The sequence below is a fragment of the Canis lupus genome, chromosome 16, assembly GCF_048164855.1.
Source record: "Canis lupus baileyi chromosome 16, mCanLup2.hap1, whole genome shotgun sequence".
Taxonomy (NCBI): Eukaryota; Metazoa; Chordata; class Mammalia; order Carnivora; family Canidae; genus Canis; species Canis lupus.
The window spans coordinates 38,784,174-38,803,274 of NC_132853.1; the positions used below are offsets into that span (position 1 = coordinate 38,784,174).

Genomic DNA, 19,101 nt, shown 5'->3' on the forward strand with positions numbered 1-19,101 from the left:
TTTTAGTGTTGGTTTTTTTTTTTTTTTTTTTAAGATTTTATTTATTTGAGAGAAAGAGAGTGAGAGAGAGCACAAACAGAAGGAGGGTCATAGGGATCATATCAGGCTTCCTGCTTCCATACTAAGCAGGAAGCCTGATATGGGACTCAGTCCCAGGATCCTGGAGTCATGACCCGAGCTGAAACCACCCACGTTCCCCAGAGTTTTTTAAGATTGCTCCCAGAAAAAAAAAAAGATTGCTCCCAGAAGGCCTGAATTTGTCCTTTGATTAAAAGTAGTTGGTCACTAAAATTTGTCATTCTGTTGGAGCGCCTGCATGGCTTATTTGGTTATGTGTCCCTTTCTTTATATCACCTTGGGTTTTGATCTCAGGGTTGTGACTTCAAGCCCTGCATTGGACTCCATGCTGGGCATGGGGCCTACTTGAAAAAAAATTGTCATTCTGTTATAAAACTTTATGAACTGTTTTTGGTTCACTTATTTTTTTTTTAACTTTTATTTTTATTTTTTTTTATGATAGTCACAGAGAGAGAGAGAGAGGCAGAGACATAGGCAGAGGGAGAAGCAGGCTCCATGCACCGGGAGCCTGACGTGGGATTTGATCCCGGGTGTCCAGGATCACGCCCTGGGCCAAAGGCAAGCGCCAAACCGCTGTGCCACCCAGGGATCCCAGGTTCACTTATTTTTAACTAAAAGCAGTTCTCAAAGCAGACCCTCTGCTTTGGATTAGTGATTGTATCAATATCAAATTGGTTTGAATAAAGCTTTTGGGGATTTTCAGGGGAAAGAATGTTGTATTAATGTAAATTTACTTACATTGGGCTGCTCTTGGGAAACAGAGCTGCTTGTATTCTATTAATAAAATAGAAATTTGGGGTGGGTTGAATTTTCATTTGGCAAAAATAGTAGGAAATTGCTAAACCAAACCAATTTCCATCACCCATGTTTTTTTGTGGTGATTAGTGAAATAGCAGGGGATCAGAAGATCTAAATTTGAGTCCTAATTCTGCAGTTTACTCCAGAATGATCTTGTGTGGTTGCCCTTAGATCAGTCTTTCTCTGTAGTGTGCACACATGAGATTCCACCCATCTCTGGATCTTTAGTGTCCTTACCTGTAAAACAGGAAGCAGTGATACTCTACCATAGTGTATCATTGCATATTCAATGTCAATTGTAGGAGCATGTCATGCATGCAGTCTTTGTAGAGGCAGAAGAAAGGTTGAGAAGCACTGCTGGATGTCAGTATGAAAGGCTGTCACTTGATGAAGGTGTTTTTTTTTTATTATTTTAATGGATTTATTTTGAAATTAGGAGTTTGAATTGAGCCTATTTTAAGAAGGCATTTGTAACTGTGTAATATATTAGTGGTCTTTTCCAGTAGATTTCTTAGAAAAAGATTTGCCTTGCTAGAGACTACTGTTTTGCCTTATAAACAGTGCTTGCTTGCTGTCAGGCATAAGGTGGTTTCCCTTGGTGATTTTTTACTTTGTAGCATGCAGGTTGGATCATCCATGAATTATGAAAAGAATTAGGGACTTGTCTGAATCTCTTTTCCAAGTCATTCTAGGAGTTTCAGTCATGGCAATGGCAAAGATAGGTAGAACTGGAAACTCAGAAAAGGCAGGAACTGAAGTGACTGGAATTAGTTGAATAGTTTGTTTCTGAATAGATTATTATTATTATTTTTTGAAATACAGCTTGATTATTTTTTCCTATTGTTTTATGCTACCTTTTTATTTTTTATTTATTTTTAAGGATTTTATTTATTAGAGTAAGCACACAAGCAGTAGGGAAGGGGCAGAGGGAGAGGGACAACCAAACTCCCTACTGAGTGTGGAGCCCAACACAGGGCTCGATCCCATGACCTTGAGATCATTACCTGAGCCAAAGTCAGATGCTTGACGTACTGAGCTACCCAGATCCCCCTCTGCTAGCTTTTTAAAAGAATGCTTTGGGGTAACTGTCAGAGTGAACCCAGAGACTTCAAATAGAAGAAGGTTTTTTATTTTTCTCTATATCCTTTTATTTTAAATTTGCACGCCCCCCTCTAATAGATAGATCATGAGGATTTACTATTTTGATCAATTTTTAAAGTCAAGTATGTTAGATCCCTGGCAAAGAAAAACTAGACTTAGCTTTATTTTTTTTTTTCTCTTAAGATTTTATTCATTTATGATAGATGTAGAGAGAGAGAGGCAGAGACACACAGGCAGAGGGATAGGCAGGCTCCATGCCGGGAGCCCGACATGGGACTCGATCCCGGGGTTCCAGGACCATGCCCTGGGCCAAAGGCAGGCGCCAAACTGCTGAGCCACCAGGGATCCCCTAGACTTAGCTTTAAAACCAGAAATCAGAAGGTGTTTCCCTGGAAGAATGGTCAGCTGCTCAATTCTTGAAGTGAGCTCGGATACCATTCCCCATGGGAACCATCTCGCCCAAGTACTGTCCAGTTCTTGTGATTGGAGCAAAAAGCTCTGTTGGGCATCCAGCCTGTAGTGGCATTATTGAAAGGGTTGGGATTTTGAAGACCTTCACAGTCATGTTTCTAATCAAATTCTGCCTGCCTCTAAAGGCTCTTGATTTTTTAGAACCTTTGGAATATTCGCCCTTTCCTTTTGTCAGATTCTAAGGATACTGGAGATCGGTAAACTATGGCCCACAAGTCAGATCTGGTTCATGGTCTGTTTTTTTTTTTTTTTTTTTTTTTTTTTAAGATTTTATTTATTCATGAGAGACACATAGAGAGGCAGAGACACAGGCAGAAGGAGATGAAGGCTCCCAGAGGGAGCCCAGTGTGGGATTTGATCCTGGATCCCAGGATCGTGCCCTGAGCTGAAGGCAGACACTCAATTGCTGAGCCACCGAGGCGTCCCCATGGTCTTTTTTATAATGCCCATGGACTAAGAATGGTTTTTACCTTTTTTTTTTTTTAAGATTTATTTATTTATTGAGAGAGAGAGAGAGAGAGGCAGAGACACAGGCAGAGGGAGAAGCAGGCTCCATGCAGGAAGCCCGATGTGGGGCTTGATCCCGGGTCTCCAGGATCACACCCCGGGCTGCAGGAGGCACTAAACCGCTGCGCCACCGGGGCTGCCCCTGGTTTTTACATTTTTAAAATGTAAAAATGGGGATCCCTGGGTGACGCAGCGGTTTGGCACCTGCCTTTGGCCCAGGGCGCGATCCTGGAGACCCAGGATTGAATCCCACGTCGGGCTCCCGGTGCATGGAACCTGCTTCTCCCTCTGCCTGTGTCTCTGCCTCTCTCTCTCTCTCTCTCTCTCTCTCTCTCTGTGACTATCATAAATAAATAAAAATTTTAAAAAAATTTAAAAAAAATGTAAAAATGTTGGGATGCCTGGGTCACTCAGCGGTTGAACGCCTGCCTTCAGCCCAGGGCGTGGTCCTGGGATCTGGGATCGAGTCCCACGTTGGGCTCCCTGTGGGGAGCCTGCATCTCCTTCTGCCTGTGTCTCTGCCTCTCTCTCTCTCTCTGTGTCTCTCATGAATAAATAAATAAAATCTTAAAAAGAAAAGTAAAAATGTAGTTTTAGAATGTAAAGATCAAGAGAATGAGAAGACATGCCACACACTGGGAGAAAATATTTGCAAAAGACCCATCTGATGAAGGACTTATCCAAAACAGACAAAGAATTCTTAAAATTCAACAATAAGGGGCACCTGGGTGGCTCAGTGGTTGAGCGTCTGCCTTCAGCTCAGGGCATGATCTTGGGGTCCTGGGATCGAGTCCCACATCGGGCTCCCTGCAGGGAGTCTGCTTCTCCCTCTGCCTATGTCTCTGCCTCTCTCTCTCTCTCTCTGCATCTCTCCTGAATAAATAAATAAAATCTTTAAAAAGATCAACAATAAGAAAAGAACCCTATTAAAAACTGTGCGAAAGACCTAAGCAGACACCTCACCTAAAAAAATATGCAGATGGGAAGTAAGTATATGGGGGATCCCTGGGTGGCTCAGCGGTTTGGCGGCGCCTGCCTTTGGCCCAGGGCGTGATCCTGGAGACCCGGGATCGAGTCCCACGTTAGGCTCCCTGCATGGAGCCTGCTTCTCCCTCTGCCTGTGTCTCTGACCCCTCTCTCTCTGTGGGTCTGTCATTAGTAAATAAATAAAATCTTTAAAAAAAAAAAAAAAAGATAGGAAGTAAATATATGAAGAAAGGTTCAGCTTCATATGTCATCAGGGAATTGAAAAATTAAAACAGTGAGATTGCACTACTGTGCACCATTAGAATGGCCAAAATCTAAAACACAGCACCAAATATTGGCAAGGATGTGGAGCAGCAGGAACTCTCATTTACTGCTAGTGGGAATGCAAAATGATTATAATCACTAGGAAGACAATTTGGCAGTTCATTATATAATGTAACTCTTACCATATGATCTGGCAATCACAGTCAATGGTATTTACTCAAATGAGCCAAAATCTATGTCCCCACGAAAACCTACAGAATATTTATAGCATCTTTATTCATAATTGTTAAAACCTGGAGGCAACCAAGATGTCCTTCAGTAGGTGAGTTGATAAACTTGTGCATCCAGATAATGGAATATTATTCAGCACTAAAAAGAAATGAGCTATCAAGCCATGAAAAGGCATGGAGGAAACTTAAATGTGTATTACTAATTGAAAGAACAATCCAAAAAAGGTTACATATTACATCATTCCAACTATATGACATTCTGGAAAAGACAAAACTATGGAGACAGTAAAAAGGACCAGTGATTGGGGGTTGAAGGATAAATAGGCAGAGCACAGATTTTTAGGGCAGTGAAACTGTTTTGTATGATGTTACAGTATGTGTAGTTGTCATGCATTTGTCCAAACACATAAAACATAGGTCACCAAGAGTAAGCCCTAATGTAAACTATGGACTTGGGGTGGTAATGAAATGTTAATTGTATCAAATGTCCAACTGCAAGATGTAGTGAAGGGGGCTGTGCTTGTGTGTGTGGGAGCTGGAGGAACAGGACTATATGGGTACTCTGTACTTTACTGCTCAGTTTTACTGTGAACCTAAAACTACTCTAAGAAATAAAGCTTATTATTTAAAAAATGTCAAAATAGATCAAAGAATAAAATGTGACAGAGACCATATGTGGTCTGTAAAGCCTAAAATAATAGTATTATTTTTATTATTTAGGGGGATAGAAAAAGTGGGGAAGGGAGAGGGCAGAAGGAGAGAGAGAATCTTAAGCAGGCTCCATACCCAGAGCAGAGCCTGATGTGGGGCTTGATCTCATGACCCTGAGATCATGATCTGAACCAAAATCCAGAGTTGGATGCTTAACCAACTCAGTCACCCAGGCCCCCCAGTATTAGTATTTCTTATCTGGCCTTTTACCAAAAAAAAAAAAAAAAAAAGTTTACCAAGCCCTGAACTCTATCACAGAGGAACTGGGGGATGAGGTGTTTAGTTTCTCTCTTGTGTCATGCCCAGTCCCCTAATTCCCCTGGGTACCCTTTGTCTCTGATGGCAGAGTTATTCTCATTGAATTTCCATTTCATTTGCAGGTATATGAGTGACCTAAAGCTGCAAATTAAAACGGAGAGAAAGCAGTGCCAACTGCGAGCAGGGCAAGGATGCCAATTCCTCCACCCCCTCCACCACCCCCTGGTCCTCCTCCACCTCCCACTTTTAATCAGGTAAGTAATCTTTCCACCTGGCTACCTCAAAACCTTAATGAATACTTAGGGCTTCCTGTTGTAAGACATAGTGCACTCGAAGATATATGGTGTAGAAAGAGAATAAGTAAATCTGTCTTCATTAACTAGCTCTGATTTCTGAGAGGTCTTCTTAGGACTTTAATGGCTTGTCTTGTTTTCTTGTCCTGGTTCAGTCTAAATGAAGATTTGGACAGGTTGCATCAGAGTAAGAACGAGTCTTTTGCCCCTAAAACTATTTTTTCTGTAAGGGTCAGTACAGCATTTCTCTGGCATCATTGAGAAAAGGGATGGCAACTCCTAGTGGTTTTCTTGCTATTTTATCTCTCCTTCTTCTCCTCCAAAGCAGTTCATCCTAAAGCAAAGTCCATCAGGTCTGCCAGCCCATCAAAAAAAGGAGTTTCTGAAAAATATTATTAAGAAGACTCAAAGGGGGACACCCGGGTGGCTTAGCAGTTGAGCATCTGCCTTTGGCTCATGGCATGATCCTAGGGTATAGGATCGAGTCCTACATTGGGCTCCTTGCAGGGAGCCTGCTTCTCCATCTGCCTGTGTGTCTGCCTCTCTCTCTCTCTCTCTCTCTCTCTCTCTCTCTCTCTGTCTCTCATGAATAAATAAATAATATCTTAAAAAAAAAAAAGACTTAAAGGTTTGATAATGGTAGGGAAAAAAGTAGTGTGGCTTTTGAACCAAGGAGGCAACTACTTTTACTATATGTGGATTGTAATATCTGGTGTCACATGAGAAAGAAAGCATGAGTGCTTTATCTCGTTTTTTAAGACTTTATTTTATTTTTACATTTTTAAAAAGATTGTATTTATTTATTTCGAGAGAGAGTTGGAGGGAGGGGCAGAGGGAGAGTGAGAATATTCGGCAGACTCTACAGTGAGCACAGAGCCCCAATGTGGGGTTCAGTCTCACAACCCAGAGATCATGTCCTGAACCGAAATCAAGAGTCAGATGCTTAACTGACTGAGCCACTCAGGCACCCCTACGATTCTATTTTATTTTAAATTTTATTTATTCATGAGAGACATAGGCAGAGGGAGATGCAGGATCATCCCAAGACCCCAGGATCACGACCTGAGCCAAAGACAGATACTCAACCACTGAGCCACCTAGCCTTGCCCCCTAAGATTTTATTTTATTTTATTTTTATTTTATTTTTTAAAGATTTTATTTATTTATTCATAGACACACAGAGAGAGGCGACACACAGGCAGAGGGAGAGGGAGACACAGGCTCCATGCAGGGAGCCCGATGTGGGACTCGATCCTGGGTCTCCAGGATCACACCCCAGGCTGCAGGCGGTGCCACTGGGGCTGCCCTAAGATTTTATTTTTAAGTAATATCTACACCCAGTGTGGGGCTCAAGCTCACAATCCTGAGATCGAGTTGCAGGATGAGTGAGCCAACCAGGTGCCTCTACTTCAATCTCAGTTTTGTAAAATTTAGAAGCCTTATAAAGGAACTTAAGGGAATGAATATCTTGGGGTGCGTGTGTATTATTTAACAGATGAGAAATAGTGCCCTAAAGTGTTGGTGTATGTGTATGTTAGGTATTTAACAGATGATAAGTACTACTTTAAAGAGGAAAATTAACTTGCCTAGCTAATTTATTTTAGAACTAGAACTAGAGTTCAGGTCTGCCAACTTGTTTTTTCCCATAAGTTCTGGTTTTTAGACATTTTGTTTGAGGATATATATGAACCCCCTATTTGGATGAAACTTTAAATGAAAGCCCAATAAGTGAAGTAGATAAAAGCAGAACTGCTCTGGTTATAGTGGGATTCAAGGACCAAAGTATATCCTTGGATCTCTCTAACCTCTTGGATTATTGCCCTGCATCATACTGTCTTAGTCATTTACTCAATAGGATTTTGTTGGGGGCTGAGTATCAGAGACTTGGCTAGGCATATGACTTGGAAAATCCAAATAACTTCACTCTATACTTCTTTTTTTTTTTTTTTAAGATTATTTATTTATTTATTTATTCATAGAGACACAGAGAGAGAATGAGAGGCAGAGACACAGGCAGAGGCAGAAGCAGGCTCCATGCAGAGAGCCTGACATGGGACTCGATCCAGGGTCTCCAGGATCATGCCCTGGGCTGCAGGCGGCACTAAACCGCTGTGCCACCGGGGCTGCCCTTCACTCTATACTTCTATATTGCTTGACTCTTTCTCAAAGATTTGTTTGTATAATTAAAAGAAATGGAAAATATGCGGATAAGAAAAAAAAGCAAATAAAAATAATCTGTAATATCGCTCAGAAATGAGACAATTTCTGCCTTCAAAGCTTGCCAGCACGATGGGTGAGATAGGCAAGTCAGCAGGCAGATTCCATTCTATGCAGAGAAAAATGAGGCCACAAGAAAAACATGCTTCACATACTGACTTGGGGGAGTGAAGGCAGTCAGAGAAGGCTTCTAGGTGATACTTTTGCAGATTTTTAAAAAGATGAGTATTATTTAGCCAGAAAGAGAAGAGGGAGAGCTGGCACCTGATATTGAGGAAGTAGAATGGAAGGGTGCTGATTAGTGGGAATGCACACCCAGGTTTGAATCATTGCTTGAGGGGCCTGGTAGGAGATGAAGCCAGAGGCAAAGGCTGAGGGTTGTTTTTTTTCTCCAGGCAGCAATGGGGAGGTAGTGTATTTTCACCAGCAGGAGTCACCTTCACAGTGTACACAGTGGTTTGGGGTTGAGACTGGGGACAGGGAAGTCAAGACTTGGAGACAGAAGCCTGTTACAGTTGAAAATTGAGTTTGCACTGAAGCTGGGAAGATGGAAGAGATAACAATGAGAAACACTTAAAAAGTAAAATCTTAGAGTTGGTGACTGATACAAGCCTGAGAAAGAGGGAAGAGGTTGAAACAACTCTAGTTTGGGGAATTGAATGATGGTGCTGTTTACAAAGCAAAACAGGTTTCTGGAGGAGGATATGAACTCAGTTTTATTTTTTTTATTATTATTTTTTTGAACTCAGTTTTAGATATATTGAGTAGTGTTTTAATACTTTTCTCTTTATAAAAGTAAGATATTCAAGAAATTGATGAACTGTGGCTGGGGTGCCTGGCTGGCTCATTTGGTAGAGCATGGGACTCTTGATCTCAGAGTTGTGAGTTTGAGCCACAGAGTCGGCATAGAATTTACTTTTTTTTTAAAAAAAGAAAGCTTTATGAACTATGGGTAAGCATAAAGGAGCAGTTATCCATAATCCAATGAGTCATAATAGTTTTGTGTATATCCTTCCCCACCTTCCTCCCTTTTATCCCACTTTTTAAAAAAGGAGTGTGTTGTATACCTACTGATTTCTTTTGTTTTCTTTTTCTCCCTCCCTCTCCCCCACACTGCTATGCATATTGAGTTCTAATCTGCTCTTATTAATACATCGTGAATGGCTTCTCACATCATTAAATGGTTAGTTATGTCATTAAAATTTTTTTTTACAGTACTAAAAGTTTGGTAAAAATTAGAGAATGCCAATAAAAATAGAAAATATTAAGCTATTAATAATTAATCTTTGTTAACAATTTATATGTTTTACATATTTATTATAGAAAAACTAGAAAATTTGGGGCACCTAGGTGGCTCACTTAGGAGTCCGACTTTTGGTTTTGGCTCAGGTCATGATCTCATGGTCATGGGATCCAGTCCCTCATCGGACTTTGTGGTCAACAAGGAGTCTGCTTCAGATTCTTTCTCTCGGGCACCCTGGGTGGCTCAGCCGTTTAGCGCCACCTTCAGTCCAGGGCCTGATCCTGGAAACCTGGGGTCAAGTCCCACGTTGGGCTCCCTGCATGGAGCCTGCTTCTCCCTCTGCCTGTCTCTGTCTCTCATGAACAAATAAATAAAATCTTAAAAAAAAAAAAAGATTCTTTCTCTCTCCCACCTGCTTGTGCTCTCTCTCTCTCTAATAAATAGATCAAATCTAAAAGAAAACTAGAAAATGCACATAAATATAAAGAATTATTACCCAATTAATTAATTACCAAAATTGACTCTATTGGTATTAGTATATATCATTCTGGAAATGTTCTACATGTATGTATCTCTTTTTCTTTCAATACAACCTTAGCTACTGCTTATTGAGCTCTTATTATATATCAGGCACTATGCTAAGCTCTTGAAAAGTGTTATTTTATTTTCAAAATTAGGGGATCCCTGGGTGGTGCAGCGGTTTGGCGCCTGCCTTTGGCCCAGGGCGCGATCCTGGAGATCTGGGATCGAATCCCACATCGGGCTCCCGGTGCATGGAGCCTGCACACTGATGGCATAAATATAGAAGGGAATGATTGTTAAGCTCTTATTACACAGCAGTAAAGGTTTGATACAATCAAGTAAAAATATTATAAAACAAAATATTTAATAGAATTAACTTTCTCTTCTATAAAACAGGAATAATAGCAGAACCTACCTCAGAGGGTAATTTTTTTTTTAATTTATTTATGATAGTCACACACAGAGAGAGAGAGAGAGAGAGAGGCAGAGACACAGGCAGAGACACAGGCAGAGGGAGAAGCAGGCTCCATGCACCGGGAGCCCGACGTGGGATTCGATCCCGGGTCTCCAGGATCGCGCCCTGGGCCAAAGGCAGGCGCCAAACCGCTGCGCCACCCAGGGATCCCACTGCTGTATAGATTTAGGATAATGCCTTTGTATGTCACAGGTGATTTGTCCTTCCAGTCTATCATCTGCTTATTATATTCCTAGTAAATAATTTATAATAAATAAATCTTTCAGTCTTTCCTTGTATTTTGGTTGTCATGTCCTTCCCCTTACCAATTTTTTTTCATATAGTACATCTATGGATTTTTTTACATTACATTTTATAACTCAACTAGAATTTGTTTGAGAATAAGCTATCAGGTAGGGATTTAACTTGATTATTTTTTTCCCCCAAAATTAGCCAGTTACTATTAGTAGCTTATATTTCATAATCGGTGCTTTCTGTACTGCTAAAATATACTTTTATTATTTCTTTTCCTTTTTTTTAAGTTTTTTTTTTTAATTCAGTCGAGAAAAAGAGAGCTCTGTGCTCCTGAGAACATGAGCCAAGGGGGAGGGACAGAGAGAGAGGGAGAAGCAGACTCCCCACTGAGCAGGGGGTGGATATGGGGCTCAATCTCAGGACCCCAGGATCACAACCTGAGCTGAAGGCAGATGCTTAACTGACTGAGCCACCCAGGTGCCCCTCACTTTTATTATTTCTTGTACAGACATAGGTTTGTTTATGGACTTTTCTGTTTTGTTCCTTTAGCTGTCAGTCCCTGTGCTCCTGTTGTAGTTGGTCCTAGCTTTTGGTGGTGCTAGTCCCATTTCCTTTTCTTTTCTTTTCTTTTCTTTTCTTTTCTTTCTTTTCTTCTTTCTTTTTTTTTTTTTTTTAAGATTTTACGTATTCATAAGAGACACCGAGAGAGAGGCAGAGACCTAGGCAGAGGGAGAAGCAGGCTCTGAGCAGAGAGCCTGATCCAAGACTCGATCCCAGGACACCGGGATCAAGACCTGAGCCAAAAGCAGATGCTCGACCACGGAGCCCAGGTGCTCCACTAGTCCCATTTTCTTAGTTTTTTCCTATACTTAATCTTCTAGGTAGATTTTAGAATCATTTTTTAGTGGTTTCCAAAAATTCCACTGTGGTTACTTTAAAAAGCTCTCTACATTTGAAAATTGTGTAAGGAACATGGTACCACATGTTGGATTTTAAGTATATGTGGGATATTCATTTGGAGATGTCCTGTAGACACTAGCACATATGGGTATGAAGTTCAGGGCCAGGAGTGGTGATGAAATATAAAGATTTGAGATACTTGGGCTTTTCAGTGGTATTCATACCCTGGGACTGGATGAGCTTGCTTGGGGAGATTTAGATAGAGGCTGAGGATAGGACTCTGAAAGGCATTTAAGAGGTAGGTGGAGGGTGAAGAACTTGAGAAGAAATAACAATGTTGGGAAAAACTGTAGGGGTATGCCTGGGTGGCTCCAGTCAGTTAAGTGTCTGCCTTTGGCTCTGGTCTTGATCTCAGGGTCTTGGGATCCAGCCCTGCATCCAACCCTGCTTCTCCCTCTCCCTCTGCCTGCCTCTCCCCTTACTTTTACTCTCTCTGTCTCTGGCAAGGTAAATAAACAAAATCTTTAAAAAAGGGGACGCCTGGATGGCTCAGCGGTTGAGTGTCTGCCTTTGGCCCAGGACATGATCCTCCAGTCCCGGGATTGAGTCCTGCATCGAGTTCCCTGCACGGAGCCTGCTTCTCTCTCTGCCTGTGTCTCTGCCTCTCTCTGTATGTGTCTCTCATGAATAAATAAATAAAGTATTAAAAAAAAAAGAAAGAAAGAAAAGAAAAGGTGGAGGGTGGGGGGCAGCTGTAGGGAAAGGAGGAAAGGCACGGGCTTTGACATAATCAGACCAGCTCTGCATTTATTCTCCATGTGATATTGACTTGTCTAAACTACTTCATTTCTTCATCTCTGGAATGGGAATAATATGGCCTGTGTTATTTTATTAAAATTTTATTTATTTATTTGAGAGAGAGTACATGCGAGCAGAGAGGAGCAGGGGAGAGAGAGGAGCAGGGGAGAGGGACAAGCAGACTCCACGGAGCCTACCATGGCGCTCGATCTCATGGCCCCGAGATCTTAACCTGAACCAAAACCAAGACTTGGACATCTATCCGACTGAGCCACCCAGGTGCCCCAATGTGGTCTATTTTATAACATTGTTTAGAAGATAAAGTAATAAGGAAGCAATAAAATCTATTAGTTGAGATAAGATAGGCTTTTTTTTTTTTTTTTAAGATTTTATTATTTGTGAAAGACACAGAGACTCTAGGATCACAAGACTCTAGGATCACGCCCTGAGCCAAAGGCAGGCGCTCAACCTCAGAGCCACCCACACATCCCAAGATAGGCATTTTAGAGTCAACTGCTTTGGATTCTTGTTTTACTATTTACTGGATGCGTGGCCTCAGGAAACTTTTTAGCTATTTTTACTTTCCAAATGGATAATGATAATAATACCTATTTCATAAAAATATTTCAAGATATAAATGAGATATTGGAAGTAACATGCTTAGCCTAAGGCATAGTAGAGACTCAATGATTGCTTTCATACATATAAAGCATCTAACGTACAAACCCAGCACACAGGTACTCTGCAAGCATTAGTTAAGGCCTCCTTTTTTTTCTTTCTTAAGAGAGAGAGAGAATTGCAAGCAGGCTGCACACCCAGGGCCTGACATGGGGTTCGATCTCATTACCCCGAGATCACGACCTGAGCCGAAATCAAGAGTCACTTAACTGACTAAGCCCTCCAGGCGCCCCTGATAAGTCTTCCTTGCAGAAGCTTCTGATAGGAGGGAGACCTGTACTTCACAGAAGGCACAACAGAAGATGGACTAGGAAGGCTGAGAGTACACATTGGAACTGTTATTTGATGCAGGGATCTGATTAGGTTGGAGGGGCATTCATGAAACCAGCTTGGCTTATGGTATTTATCCCAAGCTCATGGTACAGGGAACTATTTAGGATGAATAGTTAAATTTTCTCCTCTTCCTCCAGGCAAACACAGAGCAGCCCAAGCTGAGTAGAGATGAGCAGCGGAATCGAGGTGCCCTCTTACAGGACATCTGCAAAGGGACCAAGCTGAAGAAGGTGACCAACATTAACGATCGGAGTGCTCCCATCCTTGAGAGTGAGTCTAATCTTTATTTCCTAGTGAGCCACCAGGATTCCAGGATTTGACTTGGAGACTTGGTTGGCCTGTCATTTTATTGTTGGGCCTTGAATGGGAACATTTTGTCCTTTAGGAGAGTTTTCTTTGAATGCTCTTGGGCTGTCTTCGCATCTGTTCATTTGAATACCTTAGAAGTTTCTCTTTGACCTTTGGGAAGCATTCTCTGGGTAGGACTCCATCTTCTGTGACTAGTGCTCACTAGGGCACATTCTTGGCTATTCTCTGAGGAGACCACCATGTTACTAAAAACTGCCAAGCTGAAGCTAACAATTTTATAATTCCCAGAAGTGTCCATTCTGAAAGGCCTCTGGAGAGTTTGCTCACACCTGGATCCTTAAGTCACAGGCCCCCATATAATCTGAGACTTGGAGAGGAGAGCCCAGAGAATTTTGCTGAATGTGTCTTGATCCTGGTTTTCCCTCTGCCTTTCCTAAATAGGGAAGTTTGGCTCCTTGTTTCTTTTGTTCTTTCTCTTTCATCACGGTGAAGAGTTTTATTTCCACATGAAACTGGAGCTGAGAGGCTTTGCATTTTTTTTTTTTTTAATGCAAAGTCAAAAGCAAGATTGATTTGTTTTCAAATTAAAGCCCAAATAAAGGAGGCATTTCTCCTCAGGATTGACTTGGTCACCAGCTCTGGGCATGTGAAGTGAAAACCCTAATGGTATGCTTTCCAGAACCCAAAGGAAGCAGTGGTGGTTATGGCTCTGGAGCAGCTGCCCTGCAGCCCAAGGGAGGTCTCTTCCAAGGGGGAGTGCCGAAACTCCGACCTGTGGGAGCCAAGGACGTTTCAGGTATCTGATCAGAAAGTTTCTTAGGGTATTTCCCAAGTGCATTAATTTCTGACTAGTCCCAAGTGGGTCTTCTAGGGTCAAGGACTGTTGTTGTAGAGGTGGGAGGAAGGAGAAGTGGGAGCAGGGGAGGAGTTACAGAGCAGAATAAAACTAAAGCTGAGGGATTAAATAAAAATGTGTTTAACTTGTTATCAGCAGTATTTGTTGGTGGGCCCTGAGCCTGAAACCAGATTAAGACCCAGAATTATACAGGCATTTACCCTGCTACCATGCAGGTTACACTAAGGAGGCTGAGTGAAGTAGAGATACCGACCAGCGTGTATCTAACTCTGTTGATCGAGTGCTATCTGCTTTATTTGTAGAGAACCTAGCTGGTAAGCCAGCCCTGCAAGTCCCCAGTTCTCGAGCTGCTGCCCCAAGGCCACCGGTATCTACAGCTGGTGGGCGCCCTCAAGATGATACAGACAGCAACCGAGCCTCACTCCCAGAACTGCCCAGGATGCAGAGACCCTCGTTACCGGACCTCTCTCGACCTAATACCACCAGCAGTACAGGCATGAAGCACAGCTCCTCTGCCCCTCCTCCACCACCCCCAGGGCGGCGTGCCAATGCACCCCCTACACCTCTGCCTATGCACAGCAGCAAAGCCCCAGCCTACAACAGAGAGAAACCCTTGCCACCTACACCTGGACAAAGGCTGCACCCTGGTCGAGAGGGACCTCCTGCTCCACCCCCAGTCAAACCACCTCCTTCCCCTGTGAATATCAGAACGGGACCAAGTGGCCAGTCTCTGGCTCCTCCTCCACCGCCTTACCGCCAGCCTCCCGGGGTCCCCAATGGACCCTCCAGTCCCACTAATGAGTCAGCCCCAGAGCTGCCCCAGAGACACAATTCTTTGCATAGGAAGACACCAGGGCCTGTCAGAGGCCTAGCGCCTCCTCCACCCACCTCAGCCTCTCCCTCACTACAGAGTAATAGACCACCTCCCCCAGCTCGGGACCCTCCCAGTCGGGGGGCAGGTAAGTACTTGGAAGCACTTTTTTTTCCTATCCCTTGGAGAACTGAGTTTGTCTTTTTACCCTTTTCTCCAAAGCTGTCTTTTAGCGATTGAAAAGAAAAAGAATTCACTTACTCATTCAACAGGTTTACTGAATGCCTTTTTCTATATCAGACTCTGTTGTTAGGGAAATAGCAATCAATAGAAGAGTCCTGTTCTCTGGACAGTCAAGCAAATAAATTAGTAAAATATATATGTATGTATATATATATATATACACACACACACACACACACACACACACGGTATGTAAATATTTTACAGAAATACAAAGCAGAGAAGGGGAATAGGAATATGGGGTGGAGGGTAGTGGTAATATTTTTTATTGCAGAAGTGGGGTGAGAGTAGGTAGGGGTCGGGAAAGTTTTACTGATAAAGTAACAATCTGGCAGAGAGTGACAGAGTAAGCTAACCGGTTATCTGAGAGAATAGTTATTGCAGGCATTGGGAACAGCAGATACAAAGGCCATGAGACTGAGAACAGCAGGGAGGCCATTGTGGCAGGACATGGAGTTCAGGAAGCTAAATTTCCACAGGAGAACACTGTAGGACTTTGTTGAGACTGGGATTTACTTGGTGAATTGCTGAGCACTGGAACAAAGGAGAAACATTGCTTTATCTTTTTTTTTTTTTTTTTTAAGATTTTATTCATTTACTTAGAGCATGAGCGTTGTGGAGGGGCCGAAGGAGGAGCGTTGTGGAGGGGCAGAAGGAGAAGGAGGGGCAGAAGGCTGAGCAGGAAGCCTGACGTGGGGCTCGATTCCAGGACCTTGGGGCCATGACCTGAGCCACCTAGACACCCCTGCTTTAGCTTTTAACTTTTTAATTTTTTAATTTTTTTAAAGATGTTATTTATTAATGAGAGACACACACACACACACAGAGAGAGAGAGGGAGAGAGAGAGAGGCAGAGGCACAGGTAGAGGGAGAAGCAGGCTTCGTGCAGGGAGCCCAAAGTGGAACTCAATCCTGGATCTCCAGGATCACGCCCTGGGCCGAAGGCGGCGCTAAACTGCTGAGCCACCCGGGCAGCTCTGCTTTAGCTTTTAAAATGATGACAAACTTGTGTGATGCAAACAGCAGGAGGACAAAGGTGACAAGGGGGACTGCTTAGGAGGCTGTTGGAGTAAACTAGCAGATAGGTAGGACCACAACAGGTTTGGGGGAAGAAGACAGGTATTCACTTTTTTTTTTTTTAAGATTATTTATTTATTTATTAGAGAGAGAGAGAGACAGAGGGAGAAGCAGGCTCCATGCAGGGAGCCCGACATGGGACTCGATCCTGGGTCTCCAGGATCACACCCTGGGCCAAAGGCAGCGCCAAACCGCTAAGCCACCGGGGCTGCCCAGGTGTTCACTTTTGGACAAGTCAAGTTTGAGATGCCTGTCAGCCAAACACCAATTCATTATTTTCTCTTAGATATCTGTGAGATTCTGAAGTTCGGGAGAAAGGTCTGGGCTAGAGAAATTTGAATGATACATATTTTTAAGGATTTTATTTATTTATTTGACGGAGGGAGAGTGAGCACAAGCAGGTGGAGCAGCAGGCAGAGGGAGAGGGAGAAGCAGGCTCTCTGCTCAGCAAATCGGGGCTTAGTCTTAGGACCCTGGGATCACAACTTGAGCTGAAGGCAGAAGCTTAACCAACTGAGGCACCCCAAATTTGAATGATACTGAAAACCACATGCTGGGTGAGCTCACTTAGGGAGTCAGTCTAGATAGAGAAGAGGTTGAGGCCTTTATATTAGAAGTCAGAGAGATGGAGAGTAGCAAGAGAGGAAACTGAGAAAGAGCCCCTGGTGAGGAAGGAAGAAAACAAGAGGATGCTGGAAGGATGCGAAGATGGAGTGATCAGCTGTGTCCAGGACTGAAAATAGAATGACACTGGTCTTAGCAATATGGAGTCCTTTGGGGTGACCCCCAAACAACGTGATATCCCCCCCCCCTTTTTTTTTAAGGATTTAATTTATTTAGAGAGGCAGAGACATAGGCAGAGGGAGAAGCAGGCTCCCTGCATTCCGATGCGGGACTTGATCCCCAGACTGAGGATCACATTCTGAGCTGAAGACACACATTCAACCGCTGAGCCACCCAGGCATCCCACATGGTACCCTTTTGAGTAGTTTCAGTGAAGTGGTGAGGATGAGAATGAAAGTCTAACTGGGATGTGTTTGGGAACTCACGAATAGGAGGAAAGGAATTAGAGATAGCAAAGTAGAAATCTCAGTTTCCTTACAGGGGAGCGAGAGTGGGGGTGCAGATAAATAGAATACTTGCTGGAGGAGAATTGAGGGTTGAGACTCCTCCTCTCCAAGATGGAAGATATTTCCGTATCCATTTGGATACTGATGAAATGATACAGGAGAATGGGGAAATTGTCAAAGTAATGTCTCCAAGAAGGCTAAAAGGAATGGAATCTGATCCATAGGTAAGGGGTTGACCTTAGATAAGAACATAGATCATTCTTCCATGGTAACAAGAGGGAAGGCAGAGTGCATAGGCATAGATGCAAGTGGGCAGGTGGGCATCATGGTAGAAGCATGTGCAAATTTTCTTCTAGTTTGTTTCTTTTTTTTTTTTTTTTTTAATTTTTTTTTTTAATTTATTTATGATAGTCACAGAGAGAGAGAGAGAGAGAAACAGAGACTTAGGCAGAGGGAGAAGCAGGCTCCATACACCGGGAGCCCGATGTGGGATTCGATCCCGGGTCTCCAGGATCACGCCCCGGGCCAAAGGCAGGCGCCAAACCTCTGCGCCACCCAGGGATCCCTTCTAGTTTGTTTCTTATTGGTGAAATAGGACATCTATTGATGTGAGGGGAGGGAAGGAGAGAGAGGGCATGAGGTGGTGCTCTGGGAGTATGGGAGAATAAAGGGGGCAGTGGCAGGGGTGTCCTGGGAGAAGCAGCACGGAAGCCCACTCAGGATTAGGAGCCATACACTCAGAGTGAGATTGGCACAGTGTGTGTTCAGCTGTGCGTATGCAGGTACTGAGTAGTGGCATTTAACCAGGGTTAGCTATTTTAGGCATGTATGGCACCAAGGGAGAGTGGAGCCGGGAAGCTAAGGGTATAGGTCAGGGAGTGATTGTAACAATGGACCATGAGCCTAAACTGGATGAGGAGGAGATAAGGAGCTCTGGAAAAGGTAGAAGAGGTTGTATAATCTTTTTACAAAATAGCATGACTGAAAGTAGAGAGTTAGGGAGACCGTGAAGCTCCCTGGGACCTTAGACTTGGGAATTCTGCCTCCCATGGCCTCTTATATCATTGGACTTTGAGCCACATCCTCCACAAAGCCTTTGAGCTTTTAAACAGTCCTTGCAGGTTTGGATCATTGATTAAGAAATTAACTCATCAGGAAGCACATACTGAAAGCCCATTAACCTATGCTGCTGGTTGGCGAAGCACATAAGAGATTTGTATTTTAGGAGCTGGCAGTCTAACCTAAGACAGTCATATAGTAATCTGGTACATTCCTGACTGTGTATCTCCCTGGCTTTAGCCATAAGAATTCCAATCTTATGATAGCCTTTGATTCTATAAAGTTTAGGTTAAAAATTATTTTTTAAGGGACGCCTGGGTGGCTCAGCAGTTGGGTGGTTGCCTTCGGCTTAGGCTGGGATCTGGGATCAAGTCCCGCATCAGGCTCCAGCGAAGAGCCTGCTTCTCCCTCTGTCTGTGTCTCTGCCTCTCTCTCTCTCTGTCTCTCATGAATGAATAAATCTTTAGAAAAAAGTATTTTTTAATTTAGGGATTTTTTTAAGACCCTTTATCAAAGTAGAGCCCATATCTTTTTTTTTTTTTTTTAAGATTTTATTTATTTATTCATGAGAGACACGG

The 19,101-nt window shown here is 43.0% G+C and overlaps 1 protein-coding gene across 7 annotated transcripts in view; it reads left to right on the forward strand.

Moving 5' to 3' along the window:
* WIPF2 (WAS/WASL interacting protein family member 2) overlaps positions 1-19,101 on the forward strand; it is a 64,746-nt gene that overhangs the window by 33,068 nt on the left and 12,577 nt on the right. For all 7 annotated transcript variants that reach the window (XM_072780453.1, XM_072780455.1, XM_072780452.1 and 4 more), the window contains 4 exons: positions 5,528-5,659; positions 13,236-13,368; positions 14,087-14,203; positions 14,566-15,222. In XM_072780453.1, coding sequence (XP_072636554.1) covers positions 5,597-5,659; positions 13,236-13,368; positions 14,087-14,203; positions 14,566-15,222 — 970 coding nt within the window. In that variant the 5' untranslated portion in view covers positions 5,528-5,596. The remainder of the gene's footprint in view (positions 1-5,527; positions 5,660-13,235; positions 13,369-14,086; positions 14,204-14,565; positions 15,223-19,101) is intronic.